This window comes from Electrona antarctica (genome assembly GCF_951216825.1).
Source record: "Electrona antarctica genome assembly, chromosome: 2".
In the NCBI taxonomy this organism is placed as follows: domain Eukaryota; kingdom Metazoa; phylum Chordata; class Actinopteri; order Myctophiformes; family Myctophidae; genus Electrona; species Electrona antarctica.
In genome coordinates this window covers 32,414,606-32,441,723 of record NC_136807.1, presented here as the reverse complement: position 1 = coordinate 32,441,723, position 27,118 = coordinate 32,414,606, and the positions used below count along the sequence as shown (strand labels likewise).

The window sequence follows — 27,118 nt, the reverse complement described above, 5'->3', positions numbered from 1 at the left end:
GACATTTCTTAAAGTATTTATTTAAAGACGGTTACGCCGCGGACAAAGCCAACTCGAGTCGTGACAACTCATGACAACACAAACAATATTTTGGACCAAACAAATAATTACAAAGAAGAAAAACAACAAAAAAGTGTTGTAACCTGCCGTTTTTTTCTTCTTTCTAATTATTTGTTCGGCCCAAAAAATTGTGTTTGTTGTCATGATTTGTCACGACTCGAGTTGGCTTTGTCCGCGGCGTAAACGTCTTTAAATAAATACTTTCTGAAATGTCTATGAGGAAAATGAACGGAGAATCATTTCCTGGTCCAGGGTAGGAGGCGGGACTGCGACGCTCTATAGGCAACTCTAAAATAAACACGTTAAAATGAATCACAAGAACCACAAGATCTGAGTGCATAAACCTTTAAGATGTGTAATTCCTGGCCTAAAATTTAGACTCTCGTAGATGTATTTATCGATTCTGACATTTTCAATCGAAAATGTCAGAATCGATAAATACATCTACGAGAGTCTAAATTCTTTCAAATACAATGCTGCTGGCAACATTTGTAACTGAATCACGCCCAACAAATGTTATGTTGTGAAACCTGCACGAGTCCCTTTAGAATAACGTTTTTGCAACTGCAGGTCGCATTTACTATGATTGTGCATTTCCAGTCAGTTGTTTGGTTGGTCACGCCCCCATATATGGTCATGTCTCGTGACATCACGTGATGTCATCAATATTAAGCCCATATATGGAGATCCCTGATGTCATCAATATTGGACAGCAACTCTACATCTCACCTCAAACCTCAAACCCTTAGATCTCCTTATATGGAGCTGCACCTCGGGACCCTGTACACTCAAGACACGCTCCTGGCCAGTACAAAATTCATTCCATATGTTGATCTGACCTCCCATTCTAAAGCGCCAGCGCTCGCCCAGCACTGCACATGTGCTGGTTGTGTCCAATACACCGGTAGGCTACAGCCAAGGAAAATGTGAATTTGTTTTAAGTTTCTCATAAAAAAGTACATACTTAATATTCAGCCACCCTGATCAAGGCGTAAGCCAGTACGCATTGGTGTTCTAGTCTGTTTTAATAAAGCCGTTTTGGAAATTCAAAACCCTCATGAGAGTCTGATCTGCTATACAGTACGTCTCCTCTATCCATCACAGATTAATAACATTGACATTCTTCAAATAAAGTTCTCATGTCCAATTTAAGCTCATATTTCACATTCTAAATATGTCACCAATAGATTTATATTACACACATTATGATGGTTACCTTACCTCTACAGAATTTGAAAACCACTGTCCACATATTAGTAAGAAAGTTATTATCCTAGGTAAGTGATACAGTATCTCCACCGACACGCACTCCAAACCAGAGGGGGGCGGCAATGCACCACATAGCTCTTTATGAACCGCCGAGAAAGACATGACAGGTTGTAAACATGGCGCCCGCCTTGGAGGATGATGAGATTGATAATGATGATTATTATTCTCTACTAAACGTCAGGAGAGAGGTAATGCAGTGCACCGACAATTGACATTTATGACTATGAATACACATTCATATGATGATCATTCTGGAACGTCGCTCGTGCGGATACGTCGCTGTTTAAGAGCAGAAGTTTAGCGACACGTTTATGTGGTGACCCTCGACATTGATTCTCTGTGTGTGACTCTGAGCTGAGGTTATGATCAATGATCATGCCACTGCAATCACATACCAATAATACGTGTTGTTTGTTAATGTTCTCTCTAAAGTAACGTCGCCAAGGCTCCGTTAATTGTGAACAGATTTCAAGGTGCACGGACAGTAAATGTCAAATCATAAATGACAATCATGTCAGATTCTACACCAACGCGACTTGAGCAACTTATGAAACATCAGGTTCAGTACGTGTTGGAGCTCATTAGCAGCTAGGCGGCTATAACGTCAAATCCAGCATACATTCTTCATTTTCAGTTTACTGTTAACTGGAACGCGACAGACAGTGCAAATTAATAAATACACATGAGCAACCCTAAATTAAGCGTACTGACTATGAGGACGGCTAATGTATGTATTTGCCCATACGTTGCATGTTCCAAAACATAGCCAGAACATTCCATGCATTTTTCGAGGAGGAGCCATGATAGCATTTTCATTTGTATATGTGTTTACTCACCCAATAATGCATTTCTGCAACTCGGAGTCAGCTTGCCATGATTTAGAATATCCATTTGAAAGTTGTGGCAGAAAAAGTGTATATTTAGTAAAACATCTCTACTTTTCCCACGAGATTCACACGGACAACATTCTATGTTTACGGGACATTCACAGCAGAAAACACAGCACGCATGTAAACATCCTTCAGTGAAGACAATACAACGTGTGCACACACTGCCACGCAGGTGCGGGGTAATTAATCACATGGTGGTCCCCAGCTCACACCTGCCAATTTGTCAATGTAATCGTTGTTGTCTCTGTTTTTGTTATTGCTGTTACATCCTACAATGTTGAAGAAGCAAAACATAAAATCATTTTAGTCTTGTGTACTCTTATATAAATAAGCTGTAACTATATCTTTTTTTTTAAATGAGGGGAAATGGAAGAATTAGCCAGGCTGCCATGTGTTCCTAAAAAAATAATAATAATAATATATATATATATATATATATATATATATATATATATACACATACATACATACATACATACATACATACATACATACATACATACATACATTCAAGCAAAAACAAGACATCATAGTGATCAGTTTCTAGACTCATAATTTGTTATTTTAACCAATATGTATCATAGAGTAGTACAGCCAGGTATAATGTTAATACAATATAACTAGAACATCCCCAATGGTTGGAGGTGGTCTCCATACTCTTCTATTGATACATTGTGTCCCCTGTATCAGGTAGGTCGAGCTCATAAGCCCAAAATCTTCCCTGGACAAGTGGGGATTCCATCTTGAGAGAGAGTTAATGTATATTACTGTATGTCTTATGCAGGAGACCCATGTCAGACAAAAGTATCAGGTTGCAGCTTTCAGCTGTATGAGTGAGACAGTGTATATTATGAAAGCTGCTGATGATTTTACTCTACATACTGTGTGTACAGTATAGAACGTAAATGGCTGTTAGTCCGAATAACTTTTGATGTCCTATCTGCGCTGTATTATCATCTGTGTTCAGTTAACGTTATATGGATTAACCAAATGGACCCATTTGGTTACATTAATAGTACACTGATACAAATGGATACATTTACACTGAGGAATCTTATGGCTTGGATATGCAAAGTAGAACAAAGTGGGGGCTTGCAAGTCACTTTTGAATGTTCCAAAAAATATATTGGCGACAAATCAGCAGTAAAGAATGCTCTAAAAATATTTATTAGCGACAAAACAGCAGTAACAGTAACTTTACAGCTGTTTTGTCGCTAATAAATATTTTTTGCATTCAAAAGTGGGTTTGCGAGGCCCCGCTTTGTTCCACAATTTCTGTTCTTACAGTTTGGCTCAGCACCAAATAACGGAGGATGCGCGTTATATTTTTCATTGGATATGCAAAGGTCATGCAGTTGGATTCATGAAGCATGAAGTCACCTGACTGACAACGCCTAAAAAGATGTTTTCTGTTTTTGCGATTGTGCTTTAGGCGACACAGGATGAGCTAAAGGCAGCTTACAGGCGGTTATGTATGCTCTACCACCCGGACAAACACCGCGACCCTGAGCTGAAGACTCAAGCAGAGCAATTATTTAATCTTGTACATCAAGCTTATGAAGGTAAAGAAAGCTTTCATGTATGTAACTATGTATGTATGTATGCATGTTCTATTCTTCCGAAGTGTCCTTGAGCAAGACACTGAATCCGCCCCTAAGTGCAACGATAAATAGTGCCTTCTGCCGTCGGTGTGTGAACGTAATATACATTGTAAAGAGCTCTGGAGAAAGACGCTATAGAAATGCAACAATTGTAACTATGGGATATACTGAGATCTATGTCAACATTTGTCTGCAATCTGTGCATTTATTACTGACATTAATGATGGTCTCTCTTCTCTCTAGTTCTTAGTGATCCACAGTCTAGGGCCATCTATGATATATATGGAAAGAGAGGACTTGATGTCGAAGGATGGGAGGTAAACCTGTTGGATACTGTAATGACTCAATTCCCCCTTTTTAAGTAAACATTGTGCACATGTTAATACAGTTAAATCGGTGTCGTTACCATTGGTCCATTTGAAGGTATTGAGTTGAGAACAACTCATTTGTCAGAAGAATAAGATTATGCAAGTATACCGCTTACACAAGTGGTTGGTTATTACCTTAAATACTTTCTTTGAAGCACTTGTTATTCACTCCGGATAAGATCGTCTGCTAAATGCACAAATTGTAAATACTGCTATTATTCTGATGGTGTCTGTGTCATAGGAAATGTTTACACACCATGACCATTAACCTAATTATTACCAAAATAATAAGTATGAAGCTACAAAATAGGTGACACTCAAATATTGATACATTTTTACAACACTATTATATTGAGAGTCTGATACAACACAGTTGCGCCTCACCAGGTAGTGGAGAGAAGACGAACGCCGGCAGAGATCCGAGACGAGTATATGCGTCTTCAGAGAGAGCGGGAGGAACGGCGGCTTCAGCAAAGAACCAATCCAAAGGTGAGTTGACGGGGGGCCGGGGGCGTTATTAAGGCTTATCCATACTCCAGTTTTAGGCGTTAAGGTGACCACCGGAAACTACAACATGATGTCACGCCGCGGTGGTAAGCGACTCACCACTCACCCAAACACATCTCTCTGTTTTTACTAACCACCGTTTCGGTGGTCACCTTATCACCTAAAACTTAGTGGCTGTGACGAGCCTCAACCTGGGCTGCAACTGTCGATACATTTCTTAGTGATTATTTTATCGATTACCTTTTGATCAGTCAAATATTTGCAAAGTGTTTTTTATAGACTTTTATGACTACTACTAAATCGATTAGTTTATACTATGTCGTACAATGATGACGCGCAACACCATCGCGCCAATCTACAGTACAAGCCTATAAAGTGTAAGAACATCTATTTTTATTTCAACAAAAAAATTGTTTCTATTTTTATAATCTATTAAATCGATTTTTTTCTGTTAGCTGTTCTACCCCTAGCCTCAACCTGTTGCTGTTATAATGAATGAAAGTGTCTGTCTTCTAATCTAGGGAATGATCAGTGTGGGTATTGATGCCACAGACCTCTTTGATCGCTATGAAGAAGACTTTGAGGAAATGGCCAGCGGTGGACTCCCACACATTGAGATCAACAAGATGCACATATCACAATCTATAGAGGTAAGATGCACATATCACAATCTATAGATGTGTACATAACACAATATAGGGGTAAGATCGATGCACTTATCACAATCTACTGTATAGAGGTAAGATGCCATATCACCGTCTATAGAAGTAAGGGCTTGAGCCAAGGAATGTGTTAATTATAAAATTTTGTCTGGTCTGAGTGTGCAAAACTGCATGAGAAAAAGAGGTTGCGCATCAGCAATGGTTTTCAGTGGAGTGCCAGACCCAAATCCAGTATACATCAAAAAACAGGAATTTAAAAAATTCCAAAAAGGTAGCACATCCAAAAATTAAACAAGCGGTGGACAAAGTACTCACATTTCCATTTCTTTATTGGCACCCACCAAAAAGGAACGCTTACGCGTTTCGGCTATGCAGCCTTCATCAGAGCATGCTCTGATGAAGGCTGCATAGCCGAAACGCTAATTTTTTAAATTCCTGTTTTTTGATGTGCAAAACTGCAGTATGTCACCTGCAGTATGTCTGTTAATTGTAAGGGAAATCATTGAATCATTTAAGCCCTATATACTTATGTCATATGTCAAATAGTGTAAATAGCCTGAAACGCACTGCGGTGCAATATGTTGTGTGCTTGTAGATTTGTTGTGTGTTGTGTGCTATTTTCACTATTTTTGAGAAATTCTGCCTTATAAAGTAGGGATGCCAGGTTGAAAACATTTAAGTTGATAGACCTCTCTGGCCTGCACAGAATCAGGAGACTAATTGTACACTGTGCGTGCGTTGTCTGTTTCAGGCTCCTCTCACCACAAAAGACACAGCCATTCTTTCTGGCTCTCTGTCAACTCACAATGGAAACGGAGGTGGAAACATTAACTTGGCCTTAAGAAGAGTCACCTCTGCAAAGGGCTGGGGGGAGGTCAGTACCAATAGATCTGTTATCTTCATTAGTTTGGATCCCAGGCAAACAACACATTTTTCTTTTGGGTCTTGAGCTAAAAAAATTGGGAACCACTGATTTATACAAAGGTTTTTGTAATATATGTACTGTAATGCAGGAGTCAATGTTAAATGTTTTAATATAATCTAAATGTACAATAGACTCATTAATTTAGCTGGGGGACCCCCTGGTACTGCCTCAAAGAGCCCTGGAGGTCTCCAAACCCCACTTTGAAAACCGCTACTTTAATGCTCCATGTCTGCTCCCTCTTGCTTTCTCTATTCCACACAAAAATGAAATTTGACCTTTAATCACTGTCTGTGGTTCATTTTGAAACAGCTTGAGCTTGGTGCCGGAGATAATCAAGGACCTCTCTTGGGGTTGAAGATATTCCGAAATCTGACTCCACGCTGGTACGTATAGAAGAGAGGAAAGATGTGTGTATATATTCATATTGTGATGATTTAGGGTTATGATGTCACTAATGTGGTGTATTTCAAATGGGCCTTTTGACTGCAAGCCTTTCAGCTTTCAGGAATAAGCCAAAAATACACAGGGAAGACACATTTGAATATTATAACCACACCACACCACATACAAGTGGTACAAAAATCACAGCACTCCATCTTTAACATTTTGATTTGTTTGTGTGCCCCACCCATCACCAGCTTCCTGACCGCACAGTGTGGTCTCCAGTTTTCATCCCGAGGGGTGCGTCCTGGTGTCACCACTGTGTTGGCCCGTCACCTAGACAAGAACACCATGGGCTACCTGCAATGGCGCTGGGGCATCCAGTCCTCTATGAACACTAGCGTCGTCAGGGACACCAAGCGCACACACTTTACTTTCGCCGCACAGGTCAGCTCGGCAACAAGACGTCACATTTTTATTCTAATAATAAGGACAGAAAACACTAACTAACTACTGCTCTTTGGTCTGTGCAGTTCGGCATACCTCACACGTTCCTGATGATGAGTTACCAGTACAAGTTCCAGAATGATGACCAAACCAAGATCAAAGGATCTATAAAGTATGTGTTCCTAAATCGTATAACTAATTTGGGATTTTTTAAACACAAATCTTCTCTTCTGGGGTTCTCCTTGGCACAAAACATTTTCAGATGGGGTTCCGCAGTGCTTGGCACAAAAACGTTTGAGAACAATACTGATTTGCAGTTACTGTGTCTCTGTGTTGCAGATCAGGCTTCTTTGGGACTGTAGTGGAGTATGGTGCTGAAACCAAGATCAGTCGACACAGCGTCCTGGGGGCCACCGTCAGTGTCGGAGTGCCGCAAGGGGTCTCTCTCAAAATCAAGTAAGCACATCTCACGGGTCTGGTTTAGTTTTTTTGTTTAGAATGCTTTAGCATAGACAAAGAAAGGTAGACACCTCCTTTGCCGCTGCAATTCATTGGAGCGACCTGTATCGAACGGAGGGCGGAAGTGCGCCCATAGATTATATGGACATGAGTGTCATGGCGGCGTCCAGTCACGTGACTCTCGTCCCTTCCTTTCATTACGTTCCTTGGCAGAAGCTTGCCCTCACTTGAGAGGATTCGCGCCAGAGCCGAACCTTTCTATGTGCTTTAGCACCTAAGTGTCCTTGGTTCAGACCCAGTGTTATTATTATTTTTATTTATTTATGTCTGATTCACAAATGCTTTTCGAATATATTGGTCCAAATGTTAAACCTAATTTATGCTTTGGTGTGCCATGCAAAGAAGTATGAACTAGAAAAAGTGCCCTTCTGGGCACAGGTCTCCACCAAGTGACGTGTGTGTGTGTGTGTGTGTGTGTGTGTGTGTGTGTGTGTGAGTGTGTGTGTGTGTGTGTGGGTGTGTGTGTGTGTGTGTGTGTGTGTCTGTGTGTGTGTGTGTGTGTGTGTGTGTGTGTGTGTGTGTGTGTGTGTGTGTGTGTGTGTGTGTGTGTGTGTGTGTGTGTGTGTGTGTGTGTGTGTCGCGGCTTGGCCTGTTGTAGCGCCACCATGAGGCTGATTTGAAAACGGTCAAGTGGCATTTCTTCCAAAGCCTAGTGGGAATATGCATGCACAGTTTCACCACAATCGGACGCTGCGTTGAGTAGTTGTGGCGATTTGTACAAAACGGGTACAAAGCGAGCTACTCCTGAAAAGTTTAGAAGCCAATCGTAGCCAATGAGGGTGGATTATGAGAAATCAAACAAACCCGTCTTGATCACATGACTATGGAGAGCATGTGTACCGATTTGCGTGAAATTTGGATAAAATCTGAAGCAGTAATATTAGAAAATGTGTTTGACATATGTCGTCCTCCTGGTGGCGCTATAAAGAGCAGATGTGAAAAATTGGCCTCTAGGGAGTTGGCATACAAAGTTATCCACAGAGCCGTGCAGTTAGAGGTAAAAACACTTTTCAGCCAGTTATAGCGCCACCATGAGGCTGAGTTGAAAATGTTCATGTGGCATTTCTTCCTCTGCCTAGTGGGAATGTGCGTGCACAATTTCACGGAAATCACACAATGTGTTCATGATTTGCAGCATTTTGTTTGAAACTGAGCACTCCTGCGAACTTTGGAAGCCAATCTTAGCCAATCAGGATGGAGTCCGAGAAATCTGAAAGACCCGTTTCGTTGAATGGCTCTAGAGCATGGGTTTTCAACAGGTGGTCCATGGACCACTGGTGGTCCGTGAAGGTGTTGCATGTGGTCCCTAGTGAAGATTTATTGCATTGACCACAAGTTAAGAAACAATGCAGTAAATGATCTGGTGACAAACGATGACGCGTCGATGTTGTCAGTTACTGGGAAGTCGGATGTCAAGAACTTCCACAGAAAGGGGAGTTAGAATCTCAAGAGAAACCGTACCGGTTTGCCTGGTTGAGTCACCATTATAAGGAAATGTGCCCATAATCAATCGCAAGTGTCTGCTTACTCATAGAGTAAGTTACAATGAACAGCAACATGAGTTTAATATGGAAGGTTAATTTCTTTCCCCCACACCACGCCCATATCCCCCCCTCCCAACACAACAATGGTCCCCAGGTTAATTCTCAGTCAGGGTAGTGGTCCCCAGGTTGATTCTCAGTCAGGGTGGTGGTCCCCAGGTTGATTCTCAGTCAGGGTGGTGGTCCCTGGTTCATAATCAGTTGAACACCCTTGCTCTAGAGAGACTGTGTACCAATTTGCGTGATGTTTGGACAAAATCTGTAGGTGTACTGTCCAAAAACTTGTTTTGCACAAAGCGGCCTCCTGGTGGCGCTATAACAGGCCATTCTGGACATTTTGGGGCAGAGGTTCATCGTTGGCATCCAGGGAGTGTATGTGCAAAATTTGGCATCGACCGGGTTAACGGTGCCGGAGATTAGCTGATCACAGACGGACGGACGGACACACGGACGGACGGACGGACGGACGGACGGACGGACGGACGGACGGACGGACGGACGGAGTGCAAAACATACTCTCTCCCCATGCCTTCGGCCTGGTGGAGACAACAGGGCTTTAGAGTGAAATTGGATGAAATTGGAGAAACGATTGAGTGGTTGTGGTTTTAGATATCTTTATCTGGAGCACGTCAGAGAGCATTTTTATATTGTGTTACCATTTGAATATTCTGAACATTCTCAGCGTTTTTGTGCACTTTGACTTCATTGCCAGATTTTCATCTGTTCAATCAATCAGACATTGTGCATGGATGTGCATGTAATCATGGTAATACCCACTCCTCCCCCTGAGGATTTATACTCCTCATGCATCGAAGGAAGGATGAGCTCAGTTCGGGGCTCTCCACAGGTCGGTAGAGAAAGAGTAGCGAAGAAGTAAATCCAAGTTTGTTGTTCTCCCAGTCCTTGTCGAATCTGACCTGTCACCCGAGGCCCTTTTCTGCATGTCACCTACTCGCCTGCCTTTCCTTTCTCTCTACTCACTGTAACTGTCAAATGAAGCAGAAAATGCTGGAAATGTTAAAATCCATCCTAAAAGTACAAATCCATAAACCATTGGTTCTCAAAGTGGGGTCCCTGGGGGTGCCCAGCAAAAGTAGTTAACATAGCGTCACAATCATTTTAACCACTTGAATATCCAAAATATACACATACTTCGTACCGCACTGTGAACATGTACAAACTGTACATCTGCTATTTTTTTGTTAATGTTTTTAATTTCTTTTGAATAATTGGATTTTTTTTACACAAATCTTCTCTTCTGGGGGTCCCTGGTGCAACATATTTTCAGATGGGGTTCCCCGACCAAATACATATCAATTTGGTGGTCCTTTTTGAGAACCACAGACAATAGATTAGTCCTCCTGTATGTTTCATGTAGCACGGTTTGAACATATGCTGAAACTACAATAAAGCCTGTGTAGCCACTTTACAAACAAAGGACTTAATAAATAACATTTTACATCCTCCTGTCAAAATTCTACTTTCTCAATTTTTTTCTTTGATGTATGCCTGATCAATCAAAATCTCTCTTTTTTATGTTTCCCAAAAATAGAAAATTGTAAAAAAAAGAAGAAAAAAAAAAGTGGTTAAATTAAATGTTAGTAATAGTAAATAAAAAAATAAACATTTACAACATTTACAAAGTGATAACACTTACTTGAGATGTTGACATGCCGTTGGTGTGCCTTGGGCACAAAAAGTTTTTTGTCAGTCTTTCAAACTTTTTGTCTTAGATGCTGTCTATCCTGGCACAGTGGCAGTGCCATTAGGCCTTGAGCACGTACTAGGGCTGTCTGGGCACCACAGTGCAGAAAGACAGCCTCTGGTCAGTCTGCTTGCTCGGTTAAAATTGTGCAATGGAATTCAATATCCACAAACATTAAAGAGTTTAAAACCAGCTTCAAGCTTTGGCTAAAGTCAGCTCAAATGTGTCGCCATCAATGATTGCCATTTTTTTTAATTACATTTGTCATGTTGATTCTGTTGGACTGTTACTTATTGTAATGTTTCTGTTTGTCATGATGTTTTGTGGTTGTTTCTGTTTTTGTCCCAGGCACAACGGATGCAAATGAGATGCTACTGTAGCTTAAAAAGCAGAAGGAGAAGGGACAGATTTTATTTCCATCACCGTGTTTGCTATGTAAAGCATTTAACCCAGTAAAACCAGGAAAGCATCTGTCATTTTAGATTTTAGCTATAATATAGCATAGCGTTTTTCAGAAAAACTCTTATGATTTAGAACAGTGATTCCTAAAAGATAGATATGCAGATATGCAAACCCGGCTTAAGTACATCTGCTATTTTTGAACATTTTTTTTAAATGTTGAAGATATTCTCTCTTCCGGTGGTCCCTGGCAAAACATTTTCAGGTGGTCAATTGATACATATCATTGTCATTATCATTGGCACAAAAGTTTGAGAACTACTGATTTATAGAATCGTCCAAAAAACGTGTGTGCGTGCGTTTTGTCAGTTTCTGGATTTGTGTTGAATTTCTTTAATTTATGAGTAAATTGTGTAGAAACTAAAGAAAGCCTGCCTCCCTGTCTGCAGGTTAAACAGAGCCAGTCAGACATATTACTTCCCCATCCACCTGACGGACCAGCTGCTGCCCAGTGCTGTGTTTTATGCCACGGTGGGACCGCTGGTCTTCTACCTCGCCATTCAGAGCCTCGTTATCCGGCCCTACGTGCGTGCCCAAAAGGAAGAGTAAGGAAGGATCCCTTATGTAACGGTTTAATTTCAGAAATCGGGTTATTTAAAAGCTAATGGAATTAGCTCTATGCATGTTATTGTACCAGAGTTATCTTGAGAGACCCTTTTTTAATTCTGCCCTTTTATGTTGGATTTTATTCTTTCTCTCTCACTAGAGACTTGGAGAAACATCGGGAGAGTTCATCCACGGACATTGCCAGGAAGAAACAAGAGGCAGAGTCGGCTGTGAGTCTACTAAGGACCACATTACAGAACTTACAATAAATCCTGTGTGTGCGTGTGTGACTGACTATTGAGAGATAATTAACGCAAATGGTGCCAACAAATGTATTGAGATATGGACTGGACTAAGCCAGTCTGACACAGTATAGTAGGAAAGCGTGGCTACAGTGAGGATCACTATCTTTACTAGCAATGAGTCACATTTTAATATATAAAGAGTAAATGCATTTATGTATTTAAATAAGCTACATGCCAAAAACATACTGTAGAATAGATACTACATGTGAATTTGTATTGAATGTAACTACTACAATGGAGGAAGCTACAGTTCAGCATCAAGTACGCATCAGTGTGAAATGCACATACATACCGTACCTGTTTCAATTTCCTCCATGCTTGAAAGGCCAATCTGCAGCAGCCAATTAGAGAGACACGTCAGAAAGGTCTCATCCTCCTCAACAGACCATAAGTCACATTCAGCTGATCATTGAAGTTAGATGAATAGACCTTTTTATTGATCCCCAGGGGATGTCATCAGTTGTCATAGCAGCACCTCGGTAAGGATAAGACTAAGATACATTTAACGGTAGGGAACAATATAACGGATGAGTCAGAACTTAAGTATAACACTAGTTTTTCTTTTTTAAAGTGAGTAACTATGTCATTACGTCGTTACCACAGCAACCAATTCTGATGGGTTGGCAATGCCTGAATACGTCAGTCTGATCTGATCACAGTGTGGACACAGTCTGTAGGCCTCAATTATTAGGTCACAATTATTACATCATCACATTTGTAATAATAATTATTACATATTACTTAAATTATTATATAATTTTGCATAATTGTTTCCATGTTAAAATATTTTCCAAAATAGCAGATCTATTAATTTACAACATGTCACAAAAGCTTGTAGATCAGCTATTTCTTATATTTATTTTTTAAGTATACAATTATTAAATGTGTCCGTAATTTCTTTGTATATTTATTTAAGCTATTTCTTTTCTCCGTGCAGGTTTTACTGATGCAGGAGTCCGTACGCAGGATTATTGAAGCAGAGGAGTCTAGAATGGGTAAGATCACTATGTTTGACCAGACATGCAGGGAAAGGGCTTCCTCCTGGAAAACTGTATTGTTTTTGTTTCTCTATTATTAAAGTGGGTACATGATGTAACTCCAAATATTGGTGAAATATCTTCAATAGTTGCTCTGTAGATTAAAAATCACACCCGTGTGAACTGAGTGGTGTAAGGTCTTATATAGACTGATCAGCTGTGGTCTGACGTAATGTCTGACGTAATGAAATCACACCCGTGTGAACTGGGTGACCATAGCAACCATGCTCATTTTTTGAGTGGTGTAAACCACTCCTACAACTGGCTTTTGTGTGCATAAAAAAATGAGCATGGTTGCTATGTTCAAAATAATTTCTGACGTAATTAAATCACACCCGGGTGAACTGGATGACCGTAGCAACCATGGTCATTTTTTCTGCACAAAAAAGGCCAGTTGTGAAATCACATCCGGGTGTGATTTCATTACGTCAGATCAGAGCTGATCAGGCTATATAATACCTTACCTTATATAATAATAATGATTTCATTACGTCAGACATTACGTCAGACCACAGCTGATCATGCTATATAAAACCTTACACCACTCAGTTCACACGGGTGTGATTTTTTGGGTACGGACAGACAGACAGACAGACAGACAGACACGTAAACTAACAAAGCTAGTTGTAGGAGTGGTTTACACCACTCAAAAATGGATGATGCAATATTATTGGATATACTCCCCTGATTAGTTACATTGCATAGTGAAACAGGTCTAAAAGTTACACCTTTAGCACACAAATGAATACCCGACCCAGCATTGAGTGAGGGGGAAGGGAGGGAGAGCCTATTTCAACCACTTAACACACTGATTTCTGTATATTTATAAAGTTGCTAATCACTACTGAAAACAACCTTCAATAAGAAATTATGATTTAATCTTTCACAATTATGTAATGGTAAAACTTGCTATTCAATTAATTTGGTCAGCTGTTGCACACTCTCCTCCCCAGTCACCACCATTACAAAGTTGTGATAACCAGACCATTGTGCAAACCATCTCCAGATCCCTTGGGGCTGACAGAGATCAAATACAGATACAGCATATACATTAATAGTAATACCCATAAAAACAATGAGAAACCAAGGCATTAAGAAAGTTATAACATCTTTTTCTCTATATAAGTATCACTGCTAATAGTCGTGATTAATAATAGTCATTAAAATAGTAGTGAAATCGGTTGAAAATTTGTAAAATGTTTGCCTATAATGAACATGCCCAAAATGCAGATGCCAGGTTGAAAGTGCATTCTGGGCTCCATTGACACAGTAGGTGTCACTGGCTCTGTGGACACTGGCAGATTATGCTGTGACAAGAGTTATGTTTGTAACTGTCTGTAACCCCATGTGACTACTGAGATCATTGAAAGCATTTTTAATTTCACAGAGTGGTGAAAATAGCTTTTGGAGCGGCTGTGTGTTATCAAAAAGCTCTCTCCTGACAGCATCATTTTCACCTGAGGTTGTGTAACAACTGATAATTAGCTCATACCACCTGTCCTCCATGTCACTTTGACTGGATTTAATAGGTTCCCAGAGATGATGGGACTTGTCATGCCGCTGTTAACGATGTATAATGATACACACCTGCTCAACTTCATTTTAATACAGAACAAAAAGTTTTTGTTAAAAAGTTAAAACTCTATATTCAGCTCTATATTGCAATCACCACTATAGAGTGTTTATTCAGTAAAAGGGGTCTCCCAACCTCTCCAGCTCTTGAGTGAACAGAAAATGCATAGCCAATTTTATCAAATCAGGAGAGAGTACCCCATTAATGTAATTTATCAGCTTGCAGCGTTCCAGTTCCAATTTTGTCTAAAACACGTGAGCTTTGTAGATCTGTGATTTTTGCAGAATCTCCGCCCCAGAATAGGGATGCCAGGATTCATGTGGTTAACATATAATGTGACATGATCAAAGAGCCTTCTATAATCAATGGAATACCATTTTAATTGTTTTGGTCACCAAGCTACTTTTTCATTGTATTGTGTGGAGATTTCCCCAGCCTGTGTATGTGTATAACATGATGATTGAATCTATAGCATTCCTTGTTTTCCTGGGTTAGGTCTGATCATCCTCAATGCTTGGTACGGCAAGTTTGTGACAGACAACAGCAGGAAACACGAGCGGGCCAGGGTCATCGACGTGACCGTGCCACTGCAGTGTCTGGTCAAAGACTCCAAACTCATCCTCACAGAGGCTACAAAGGTACAGTATGTGCACACTACACCCTTATCTGCGTCAGTATGTGCTTCTTTCATTGTGCTGCTGGTGTCTGACCTCACCTTGTCTTTGTAGTCGGGACTCCCTGGGTTCTATGACCCCTGTGTTGGCGAGGAGAAGAGTCTAAAGGTGCTGTACCAGTTCCGTGGAGTCATGCATCAAGTCCTGTCAGGCGACATAGAACCACTCAGGATACCTAAGCAATGTAAGTCGCACACATGGTGTGCAGTGTAATGGTGTGTAGTGACATACAGAAGCTGGATAGCAATTTTGATTGAGACTTATCCAGAAAAACGTACCCACTGGAGTGTCCGACCTGCCCTATAGAGTCAAACGATTCTAGTGTTGCCAGGAGACATGTGAAAACCGTTTCTTGTTGGCTTAGCTAATTAAGAGCCGTTTCTCTAATGTTTTTTCAATGCTGTTTCCCAGGGCAACGGTTATAAATGGGTCGTTCACAAAGGTTGCAACATTCAGGACAGGATTGTTGTTGTTTATTATGTTCCAAGTCTTATTGACAACAGGATTAAAATGGTGCTCTAGTAGATGGATGTATTTGTGTGTATCCAATTCTCCCTCCAGTTTGAAACGCAGCTGTCCATCCTAAATTACGCCATCATGTCCAGCTAAATTGCACATCAATTGTAGTATATAGGGGCTTTAGCCTTGTACTAACTGATATCTCTAACTGCTCCCATCGTATTGTAGTATATAGGGACTTTAGCCTTGTACTAACTGATATCTCTAACTGCTCCCATCGTACAGCTCACAGGATTGACGCAGACACTTAAGAGCTCCTCCACTGAACAAACAGACATGGCGCTGACGGACTGTTTGTTTGACACAAAATGGATCAACTCTTATTTTAGACACAGCATGGACTGGAGTCCTCGTTCTCAAGACGACATGCATTTTTTTTCATTTTGTCTTGTCTAGAGACGAAACATACTGGGTTGTTTGTGATTGAATGATCATTGTACAACGATGTTGCCCTCTTTAGCTTATTGAACCCTATATACGTAAGTTGGCGGATGTCCCCAAAGGGGTCCGTTCCTTTTTCCCTCTTTACATCAAATATCTTTGCTGAAAAAGCCAATCTACCAGCCCATAATCGCTGAGCTTGTAGATCTATTTTCTCCGAATGTTTGCCCCAGAATAGGGGCGCTAGGGTTCATGTCACCAAAATAAATAACTGTAATTCCATGGGTCTTTTATTCTCCTCAGTACCCATTTATTTTTGATATGGCTTGTAATGTATGGTTAAGTTCTGTTGTACACACTGCAGTGCCTATGTGATTGAAGACATGAATGCACCTCTGTATATTTGCCATATTATTAAACATCATTCTTCCAAATTGGTTTGTTTTTATTTGCCTTTACAAGAACCACTAAATCAGAAGAATGCCAAATTAGGATGACAAAACGGGAAGCTTATGAATGTAAGGGAGCACGTGATTGGTTGTTACGGAAGCTTATCATTGGCAAACCTGTAAAAACGAACAATGATAAAGCTCTGAGCCTACCCCAAACTCATCTTCATTAATGCCCTCAATCCCAAATACAGCCTGATTCTACAAACATATCTACACACACACACACACACACACACACAAAGTTTGTTTATAGAATTCAGGCTGGAAAGGCATAATTGAGTTGTTCCCATAATTTCTCTAAAATCAATGTTTTTAAGATTTTGTCTTTCCAAGTCACGACTAGAATATTTCAGTACCAATAATTTACAGTTCTTTAATCTTGTTCAGAAGAATACATGCTAGATATGTTTTCAGAAAACTACTCTGAGACAAATATTTATAAACTAAACTCCTAATACAAAAAGCCATTTTCAAGCTCTATTGTATCTAACATAATTTGATCAAAATAGAGTAATTTTAATTAACTTCCAATATGCAGTAGGTATCCATGTTTACCTTCTGTGCTATTACTGTTGCTGTCGGGAGGAAACCGTCGGGAGGAAACCACCTAACTAGGTGGTTTCCTAACCTAAGTTAGGAAACCACCTAACTTTACGTCTGTATGTTGTTTCGAAAATATTGAACCAATGAAAAGTAGTAAAAAGCGCTCGGGACAAAACCTCTTGACTCCATTGGACCCTCAAACTGTCTGCTAAAACAGCGAACTACACCACCTCTCCCCCTCTCATGGAAGTAATTGACAATATATAAAGTCACAACACCAACTTTGATGAGGCAGTATTGCTTTCTTCATTTCTTGAAAAAATATATTTTTCATTTCCTGAAAAATTATCATTTTGGAGTTAAGTGGTTTCTTCCCGACAGCAGAGATATACTGTAAATTAAATGTAACAAAATGCTGAGGGTTAATGTTATTACAAATGATTTGCATTGTGTATTTGCATGATTTTATATTGTTTCTTTACACAAATACATCACTTGATTATATAATAGTTTGAGCAAGTTTCCATAATACAATACCTCCTGCTTGAATTGTAGTCCTTGATTTGTTGGCAAATGTTAATAATAAATTATAAAACATTGATTAAATGTTGTGACCTTTCCATTCTTAAAATGATTAATTATCATGTTTAATTGTTTTTTAAGATGGTAGCACTAATGGTAGCAACTAAATATTTGGATGACTTTAAACCACCAAAATTTACAGTACTGTACCAAACTAGATTTTCATATTACAGTCTCGACTCCTTCCTTCCACTGCAATTGTGGTTCAATGCAGAAGGATCATGAACTGTAGCCATAGTCATCTCCATAGCATCCTAGTAGTGCATCAAGTGCTTTAATTCAGAACTAGTCTGATCGATGTTTGAGTCCAATGTTGATCCTAATTGTTTTTCCCCTAGACCACTTAAATACAGATATTTTGAAATATAATATATTTGAAAATATTTATTAATATTTTCATATTATATTTGAAAAACATTTTTTTGAGAACTAACGTATTTAATAACAAACAAAAAAAAGTTGTGATTATTTACAACTGAATTTCATTTTATTGGTCTAACGGGATGCAATGTGTTGTGAAATTGTAGATTTGTAGACTTTTTTTTGGAAATGTTTTAAACTTGAAACTTTTTGCTTATAAATTACCTAGTTGGCCAAGTTGAAAGAACTGATGATGGTAAAAAAGGTCAAATATCTCAGTCTATTCAGAATGTATTGAAAACTTAATTTCACTTATGTGGATTATTATATCAATAATCTATATTATTTGTACGATTTTGAAAAACAAATAAAATTTTGAATTATAAAAAAAAACTAAAATCTATATTAAACAGACAATTTTGTCTGGCATTGTGAGGCTGTTTTGACTTACTGTGGTGAATTTGATGACACTCATGAGTGACAGCGGCCCACACAGAGAGCTGTCAGTCACTCTAATTTCCTCAGATGTCCCTCTCACATCAGTACATTCCTTCAGGGTTAACTATGAAACTACTTCTCAAACTCTTCAGAGTACATAGATTATTGCCAACCGCAGCAGGTGCACAATGAAAGCGCAAGCAATGGAAATGATTCAAGTGGAACAGGCTGCTCAGCAGCTGGATAATGTGAGTTGTAGACCTGCATTAATGACCCGCCCGGCAGCTCTCTTCCTCTGGTGATGCTGAAGGAGATCTTCATGAATCTTCCTCCTCATCGGGGGTTTGTTTGCCAGTTTGAATGTCAAGAATGAAAATAAATAAGTGTCTGTTTCTCAGTCCTTTAGAGAGGGAGGTGCCGAAGAGAGTACAGTAGGCCTACATCAGTAATGTGAAACAAATTTAGATTGAAGGTTTTACTTTTGCAAAAGTCAGATCAGATGCAGCCTTCTGAAGAGGGGATGGTAGATAATAGTTCAGATAAAACTACCAAAATTACCATTTATTAGATTAATTTCCAATTTTCAATGAGTTCATTCAGAAAAACGGTGGCAATACATAAAACGTAAAATTCTGCAGTTGACCTGCAGAAAGTTATTACATAGCCTACATAGTCACAGTTTTCTAGATACAGGGGTGAGTCAACTATATGAGTCATGTTGTCCCTATACTCCCTACCTAAAGTGTGTTTAGCCCACACAATAACACACAATGTCACAATGCCACTTATGGGTCCCCCTTGAAAATGAGATGCTGCATCTCAAGGGGCTATCCCTTCAATAAAAATATGAAATCTGCATTGACCAAGATATGGCTACCATGCAGAGGTAATCAGAACCATGGGTTACCTCTGCATTTTTTTTTTTTTTACATTTCTAAGGAACAATATTTCTATTGCCATGCATATCTTCAATATCTTGGTATACTTGCAGTCTCTCTATAGTAGTTTGTTTTCTTGACCAGAATATAGGAATGTAATGTAATTTAGATAGCAGCATGTTATTTAAAGATATGCTATAGGTTCATTGTTTATTAACTTGTGTCATTTAGTTTAAATGTGCAGATTGTTATTTCAATAGACAACTTGAGCATTTTTACTCTGGATAAGAGTGTAAGAGTATAATTGTATAATACACTGCATCTGTGAGATCAGTTGTAATTTATCAAAATACATGAAATGTAGGCCTACATGTTTTCTTTTAAAGTGAATTGAATAGTTGAGTTAAGTAAAGCTATACTCCTCGCATTGACCCCACTTTGAAGACCACTGTGTTCTCATTCTTGTTTTATCCATTCAATCAATTAAATAAAAGCGCCCCCTTGTCATCTTCGTTGTTGAAAGCTCTGACATAAGATTGAATCATATATAGAATGCTGCTCACCCAGACAGACCATTGAATCTTATGTCAGACTGATCACACGGTTTATCTATGGGTATGTTATAAATACAGCACGGGGTTGAACGAGTGGGCGGGGTTTGAGTGTAGCTAGCCATAATCTGCACCCGGGACTACGGCCGGAGTGTTCGTGAGGACACACTGGTCTTTCCTTACAACGTCACTTCAAGGAAAGGAAGGCGTTTGTTTACTGTTGTTCCAGACTTCAGTAGACTTGGAGTATTACATAGTAAAGAACAGACGTTAAAACGAACATGTACCGTTGGTTCAGGTCCTTCAGGGAGATCTGCGTGTTTTGAATGTGAATTTTGGTTTCACCTCAGAGATCAGTGAGTCGTTATTTATCTCTACAACTGGACTGGACGGTTACTTCCGCATGTTTGCAAACATTAACGTACAGTAACTTATAACGTTGCTAGCTATACTAGCTTACACATTTACTATCTGGAGTGTGTTTAGAGGAATGAAGAGGAGAGCCATGGGTCTCACACAGAGCCTGGCAGTAGCTGCAGATGGTCCTGATCAGTTTAATGTAAGTATAAATGTGCAATTGTGCATGATTCAAAAGCATGATAATTCGTCATTTAATTGCGTCACCAGTCTTTTCTCAACATTGCCTTGGCTTCTGCTCATTTCTGCTTCTGATAACAAGATAGATAATCAATAATATATCTGCATTCTTGCCGTTCTAGTCTACCTACTGCAATTTAACTTTATTTCTATCAATCTATTTTCACTTTACTTCATTACATCCAGAAGGGGGAGTCGTACGTAACATTACATACCAATCATGGTAGGCTACCCAAAAATTGCATATAATATCTCTGCTTGGCACTCTGCATCAGGGTTGGATTGGGGGTAAATCCTAGCTCTGATCCATAGCTCTAATGCGTTGCATTAGAGCTAAGCAAAGCAAAGTTACTATATTTACCCAGGGTATCTGGGCTAAGCTCAAGAACTTGTTTCCAGCCAGGCCCTGCTCATAGAACATTTCATGGTAGTGGTTCAATGCCTTGCTCAAGGGCACTTCAGGGCACAGAGCTAGGTAAATCGTGTACATCATGCTAAGGAAACAGCTGATCCTGACCTATGGGCGGCGGGCCACATACTGTACATTGCTCGGGAACTGTTGGCTAGGCTACTTACTTTCAATGGAACAATTATTTGTATTCTTCTATTTTAATATTTTATATTGTATTGTTTGTAAGACTGTCTCTGTGGAACATGTCCTACCAATATTTTACTGTATGAGTGGCTATTTAGTGACAAATTAATCTGAAACGTCTGTCATTCATTTTGTATCTAGTAAATAGTTAAAAATCACTCTTGCCACTGCAGTGTGCGACCCGACCCAGTACATTTATTTTCATGATGTTGATCTAAGTCACCAGAAGTCGGAGCGCGGTGGTTACAAGAAAGGTTATTTATTATTCAAATAGAACCATGGTCAGAGTTGTGACATTGAGTCTTAAGTTAAGTCTTGAGTTCTCTTGAGACTTAAAACTCCCTGTTTCTTTCTCATACAGCTACATCTGTTAACTGACATCTTGTTACAAATATTCTGTGGATTATTCAGACGAGTGTAAATAGATTGTTATGAAATCCCGTTTTGTGTACTATACTAACACTGAGGGGTTTGTTGTGTGTGGGAGATTCTTCTGCCTACACATAATATCATGTAGGAGCGAATGGGGTCATAAAGGAAAAAAAAAGAAAAACTAATATTTAAAGTCATCAACGTAATACACATTTTATTCTGACCAGATAAAATATGTATCCCGACCTGATAACGTAGGGTGCATTCTATTCTGAAATACTCTGAGAATCTGCTCGCCTCCGATATTGGAGCGCTCTGGTTTTGACTTCATGGAGTGCTCAGCTGACTGTCTTTCTGTTGATGTGTCAGTCTACAGGTCAGCTGACTGGTCTCCCTTGGGAGGTCCTGGAGGAGGTCTTCATGAACCTCCCTCCGAATGAGCTGGTCTGTGTTTGCCGGTTAGTCTGTCGTGAATGGAAGGAACTGGTGGACAGTGAGTCTCTTTGGAGAGAGAGATGTCGACGAGATGGCTTTAAGCCCTGCGATGCCGCCAAAGTCCCGAATGACTGGAGACTGTTCTACTTCCTGTGTAAGAAGAGACGCAATCTTCTGAAGAACCCACGAGGAGACCGTAAGGACAGCTAGTCAACCAAAACCACATCTGTACAGTAGCATGCAAAACATGTTATTTGATGAACTTTGTGTGGTTGTAAATGTTGGAGGCTCATCTTTATTTTTCACAAAGTTCCTGCTCTACAATACTTAATCACAGAAAAAAAGCTATATCATTCTGTATACGATCTGTCTCACGAACGCAATGCTGCTGATACTTGTTGTGCATGACCACATTTGACCATGCGCCCAAATAACCGTATGCATGTCTCAACGAATCCTTAACATTTATTTCCATTGTCTCCCCCTCCCGATGGAGATGAGTAATTGTAAATATGTCCAAACTACAATACTGTGTGATAATGTTGGCCGGAGGTTCCAGGGAGTAGACAGGTCCACAAGTACATTTCAGGCATTTTATTTACCTCCAAAGTGCAGTGCAAGTCTGTGACAATACAAAAATAAGTAATAAATACTGACCAAAATAACATTCCAAAATACACCTGCTGGCTAAACTTTAAGAAAACAGATCTTGAGAGACTGTTACGGGCTATTTATCCTTCGATGAGGTCCTGGCTTGCAGCTCTCCCTGATGTCTCTTCTAGCCTCAGGTAATACTGAACTCCCTTCACCTGCAGCAATCCTGCTTTTATACAGGTGGGGCAAACCATCCCCTAATCAGCAAGTGGCGATCAATTAACTCAACCACACGGCCAACTAAGGCCTACGAGTAATCTTCCACACTACTCTACTTTAGAGGAATATACACTCAAACATATTTCAAAGGCCCAATTCATTCACAGGGCCTAACATAAAGACCAAACATAATACAGACAGGAACAAACACCCCTCCTCCTCCACAGTACTTGGCACCCTCCCATCTAGAGAGGAGTGCCAGCACTGCAGAGGAGAGACAGGTGACAAACATACCAATGCAACTTCAGTGTCAATAAATACAAATAAACATTTTAAACTTTCAACCATTGGGTCTATAGGGTACGGGCTGGCCTGGCCCATGACATACTGTCTGCTTAAAATAACGTCATTGACAGTGTCGACCAGTGAGTCTGCTACCTGACTCCAGGGTCTAAATGTCTCAATGGAAGAGCAGGGAGACCACCTCCAACCACTGCATTGCAGATGTACTACCGATAGTAATATTGTATACGCTTATTATGCTACCATACAGATTGGTTCAAATAACCTTTTATTCAATAGAATAAGTTTCATATTGTAGCTGTAAACCTGGCTGTGTTTGGTGTCATAACCTACTACAGCATGCAATGTGTTACAGAGGACCTAAAACTAAACCTAAAACACTTTTGTTTAATAGAAAAACTCAATGGCTGGCAAATTCTGGAGAATGGTGGAGATCGATGGAAAGTTGACGATCCCATGGTTCCACATCCTGATGGGGCCGTCCAGAAAGTGTTTGTGACCTCTTATCAGTGAGTCATCATCAGGACAACATGCTTACTGTTTCTACCAGTGATTTATAGTATACTACACGTAACAATTCTTCTGTTGCCTTCAGAATGTGCAAGAAGGCCCAGCTGATCAATTTGGAGAAAGAGGGTTACAACGACTCATTCATGGACAACTTTCAGCCAGATATCACCATATCAGACTGGTAAGAAAATGCACATGAAATATTTTTTTTTATCTTTCATTTTATTTAAAACTTGGGAATGTCTTTTAGATTTTATCCAATGGAACTTTATTTAAAAATACTTATCACCAAATGTGTTTAAAAAAACTTGTTCATTAACTTGAACAAAAGGTGTAGATAAACTGTAAAAAAAGCTGCAATCCATTCGTTGTATGTCCTCCCCTGGCGGAGAAGTAATTGCAACACCTGGGATTCAAACGCAGATACAACACCCAAGAGGGAATCCCAAGGAGATATTGTGCATTATAGGTTTCAGGCAGGGTTACTTGTCAACCATTATTTGACCTGAAACAGGATCTAAATGTCTCAATTGGAGACCCTGCAGATGTGCTAGTTATAGTGTAAGAACATCCTGTACAGTGTACAATACAGATTGGTTCATTGGTTTATTCATTCAAATAAGCTCTGTATTGCTGCTTTAATGCATTAATATTAGTGTGTGTGCGTGTGCGTCCGTAGGTATGCACCTCGTTGGGATTGTGGAAGTGAATATGACATTCGTGTGGAGTTGCTGAATCAAAAAAAGAAGCCAGTACAGACATTTGGTCCTGCCCCGGTTCGCTTTGATCAGTGGAATGATCAACAATGGAATCAGGTACTGGTAGACTATTAGAATAATATGAACACATTCTTAAGAAGTAGTAGTTCAAAATGTTTCAGAGCTTAAGGACAAGAAGAATTCTTATCTGCAGTATTGTTTGATGTTTCAGATGACCCATGTGTTCAAGAACTATGGACCAGGAGTTCGATATATACGTTTTGTTCATGGAGGTAAAGATACACAATTTTGGGCAGGATGGTATGGAATCCGGGTGACCAACAGTTGTGTGCAGATCTGTCCATCACTAGACCGGTAGCTCTGTTATATTCATGTAGTCAGAAGCAAATATTAGCACCTTCCTTGTACCCTCTGGAAAAAAGTTCCAACGGGATTTCAGCATTAGATTGTTCATTAAAAGTACTCCATGGTAAATTGAAGTTCATGATTTCCCCTGCAAAGATAATCTTCACAAAGGAGCATTTAAGCCTATGATTGAGGCTTAAATGCAATCACCACAATTAAACAATGTTACTCCGTTAACGTTATGTGCATTGTCCCATGCAGACAATGTCTATCAGTGTCTATCATTTAGACACTGATAGACAAGCAAAATACTTTTTATGACACATTAAAGCTTTCAAAATTTCTGATTGGGGTATTTACGTCACAGAACAAAACAGGAAAATCCTGTAAGCCTGTATTAACCACATACCTTATTTCAGACATTTAACCAAAAACAGAGAGAGAACCAGGAAGTGCAAGTTTTGTCAATACAAACCTTTCCACTCTATACTGCCACTGCCTGTACCTCCAACCAATACCTCCTTAAAATTGCACCTTTTCCAAGTTAATTGGCCTCATGTTATCTGCACTTTTGAATGTGGAAATATATTTGTTTGTTTACATCCATCCTTCATTTAAAATGACACCTTTTCCTAGTACGGTAAACCTGCCTCATGCTATCTGCACTAAATTTGAATGTGTAAATATCTTTGTTGTACCTATCACAGCAGGAGTGTCTGTTTCTTTGTATAATTTTCAGTTAGAAATGTCCCCTGACACTTTAATAAATGAAGGCTTATGCAAAGCAGTGATGAGAATAAAGGACACGGTTGCATTTCCGTTATTCATACTGGATGTTGGCACAAAGAGTGATACATTTATACAGTCATCTGTAACATTATTTAAAAGTTGAATAAATTGGATGAAAGCATTTTTCACCCGACTAACTATAGCTGGGTGTCCGTCCGAGTACCTTTATGCAAATTATGAAGTACAATATTTGCATTAGAAAGGGTGAAATAAAATGTCAAATTAAATTACATTTTCCACTATCGTATTGAATAAATATTTTTTTACACTCACTAGAGGTTTAAGGGATAATTCAGGTTTTTTTTATATAAATATTTGATTTTGATGGCATGCATTCTAAGGTTCTCTAAGGTTGAAAACCAGTACCACTTGGAAGCTTGCTGTCTCAACTGAACTATTCCTTTAAGCAAAATAGAACATGGATTTAGTAGATGAAGGTATTATGGGACAAATGCATTGACTAAATAATTTGAACTCAAACATTGCATGTTTAGACCAAGGATTGACTGCAATATGCTTGTCTAGCACCGCATGTGGACAGTCAAACTGTACATGTAGTACATCTAAGATATACTTATTCATAGCGAGAATAGTGCCAAATGGTTTGGAACGAAATTCAAGTCTTTTCTATTACATTGAAAGAGGTTATCTTTGTTATCAATTCTGTTAATCTGCAGAAAATAATTACTTTTGCTTATACTACTGTAACTGCAAGGCATGACACAGACAGAAAGTACATCTACTTTGTGTGTGGCACTATTGAGATTCCCATCTTTTGTGTAATTTTGTGCATTTTAAACAATAAAGTTAATTTGGTTTGTCATTTGTGTCAGCAAATTGTCTAACCATTGCTTGACCTGTCTTTATCAGGCTCTTGTACAGCTAGGCAATGTGTTGTCAATATCATGATGACTAAATCTCATCTGGGAACATTGTGATATGGCTTAAGTGTTGTCTTTTCCTGGTGCCACTAAAGGTCTCCACACACTGGGCGCGAATCGGATGCGAATTCGGATTTTTAGCGGCGTTTCTCCATCGGTTTTCCGAAAATTAAAATGTATAGTCACAATACAATATCGATATTGGGGTATTTGGTAAACAAATGTTTTTGTCCCTATTGCCCAGCCCTAAGCTTTTATCAATATATATCACATTCATTTTCCATACAGTAATTGGCTCCACAACAGACATTGTTACCTTCTGCAATGATTTTTATTGTAAAAGTTAATTTGATTTAATCATTTAATGTCTCAGTACACTAGCATGTTCATGTAACTTTTCTGTTCCAGCATGAAGCTTGGGCTATTTTATCTTTCTATTACATGGTAAAAGTATCCTCCTGATAACAAACATAACTAGTAGCAAATTCAAGCTATCAACTGTGTGAATAAGTTTATGATAAACAGTTTATACCTTTGTGGATATGCATGTGATTTTGTTCAAAATAAATTGGCTTGTTTTTGGTGA

General features: G+C 39.3%; 2 protein-coding genes across 3 annotated transcripts; both read left to right on the top strand.

The window, feature by feature from the left end:
- The first annotated feature begins 1,383 nt into the window (after positions 1 to 1,383).
- On the top strand, positions 1,384 to 16,819 carry dnajc11a (DnaJ (Hsp40) homolog, subfamily C, member 11a). Its single transcript, XM_079518427.1, has 16 exons — positions 1,384 to 1,517; positions 3,652 to 3,781; positions 4,064 to 4,137; positions 4,576 to 4,677; positions 5,217 to 5,345; positions 6,109 to 6,231; positions 6,592 to 6,665; positions 6,921 to 7,110; positions 7,197 to 7,282; positions 7,450 to 7,566; positions 11,724 to 11,879; positions 12,041 to 12,110; positions 13,123 to 13,180; positions 15,291 to 15,433; positions 15,524 to 15,653; positions 16,214 to 16,819. Exons 1-16 carry the CDS (start codon positions 1,446 to 1,448, stop codon positions 16,237 to 16,239), a joined length of 1,680 nt encoding a protein of 559 aa, XP_079374553.1. The 5' UTR covers positions 1,384 to 1,445; the 3' UTR covers positions 16,240 to 16,819.
- Positions 16,820 to 20,295: 3,476 nt separating this feature from the next.
- On the top strand, positions 20,296 to 26,474 carry LOC306935496 (F-box only protein 6-like). 2 transcript variants are annotated; one of them, XM_079518591.1, is made up of 7 exons: positions 20,296 to 20,529; positions 20,660 to 20,732; positions 22,107 to 22,368; positions 23,683 to 23,797; positions 23,884 to 23,979; positions 24,478 to 24,613; positions 24,729 to 26,474. In XM_079518591.1, exons 2-7 carry the CDS (start codon positions 20,664 to 20,666, stop codon positions 24,873 to 24,875), a joined length of 825 nt encoding a protein of 274 aa, XP_079374717.1. In that variant the 5' UTR covers positions 20,296 to 20,529; positions 20,660 to 20,663; the 3' UTR covers positions 24,876 to 26,474. The 2 variants fall into 2 exon arrangements, with proteins under 2 accessions (XP_079374717.1, XP_079374716.1); XM_079518590.1 differs by having other exon boundaries at positions 20,296 to 20,732.
- The last annotated feature ends 644 nt before the right edge of the window (positions 26,475 to 27,118 follow it).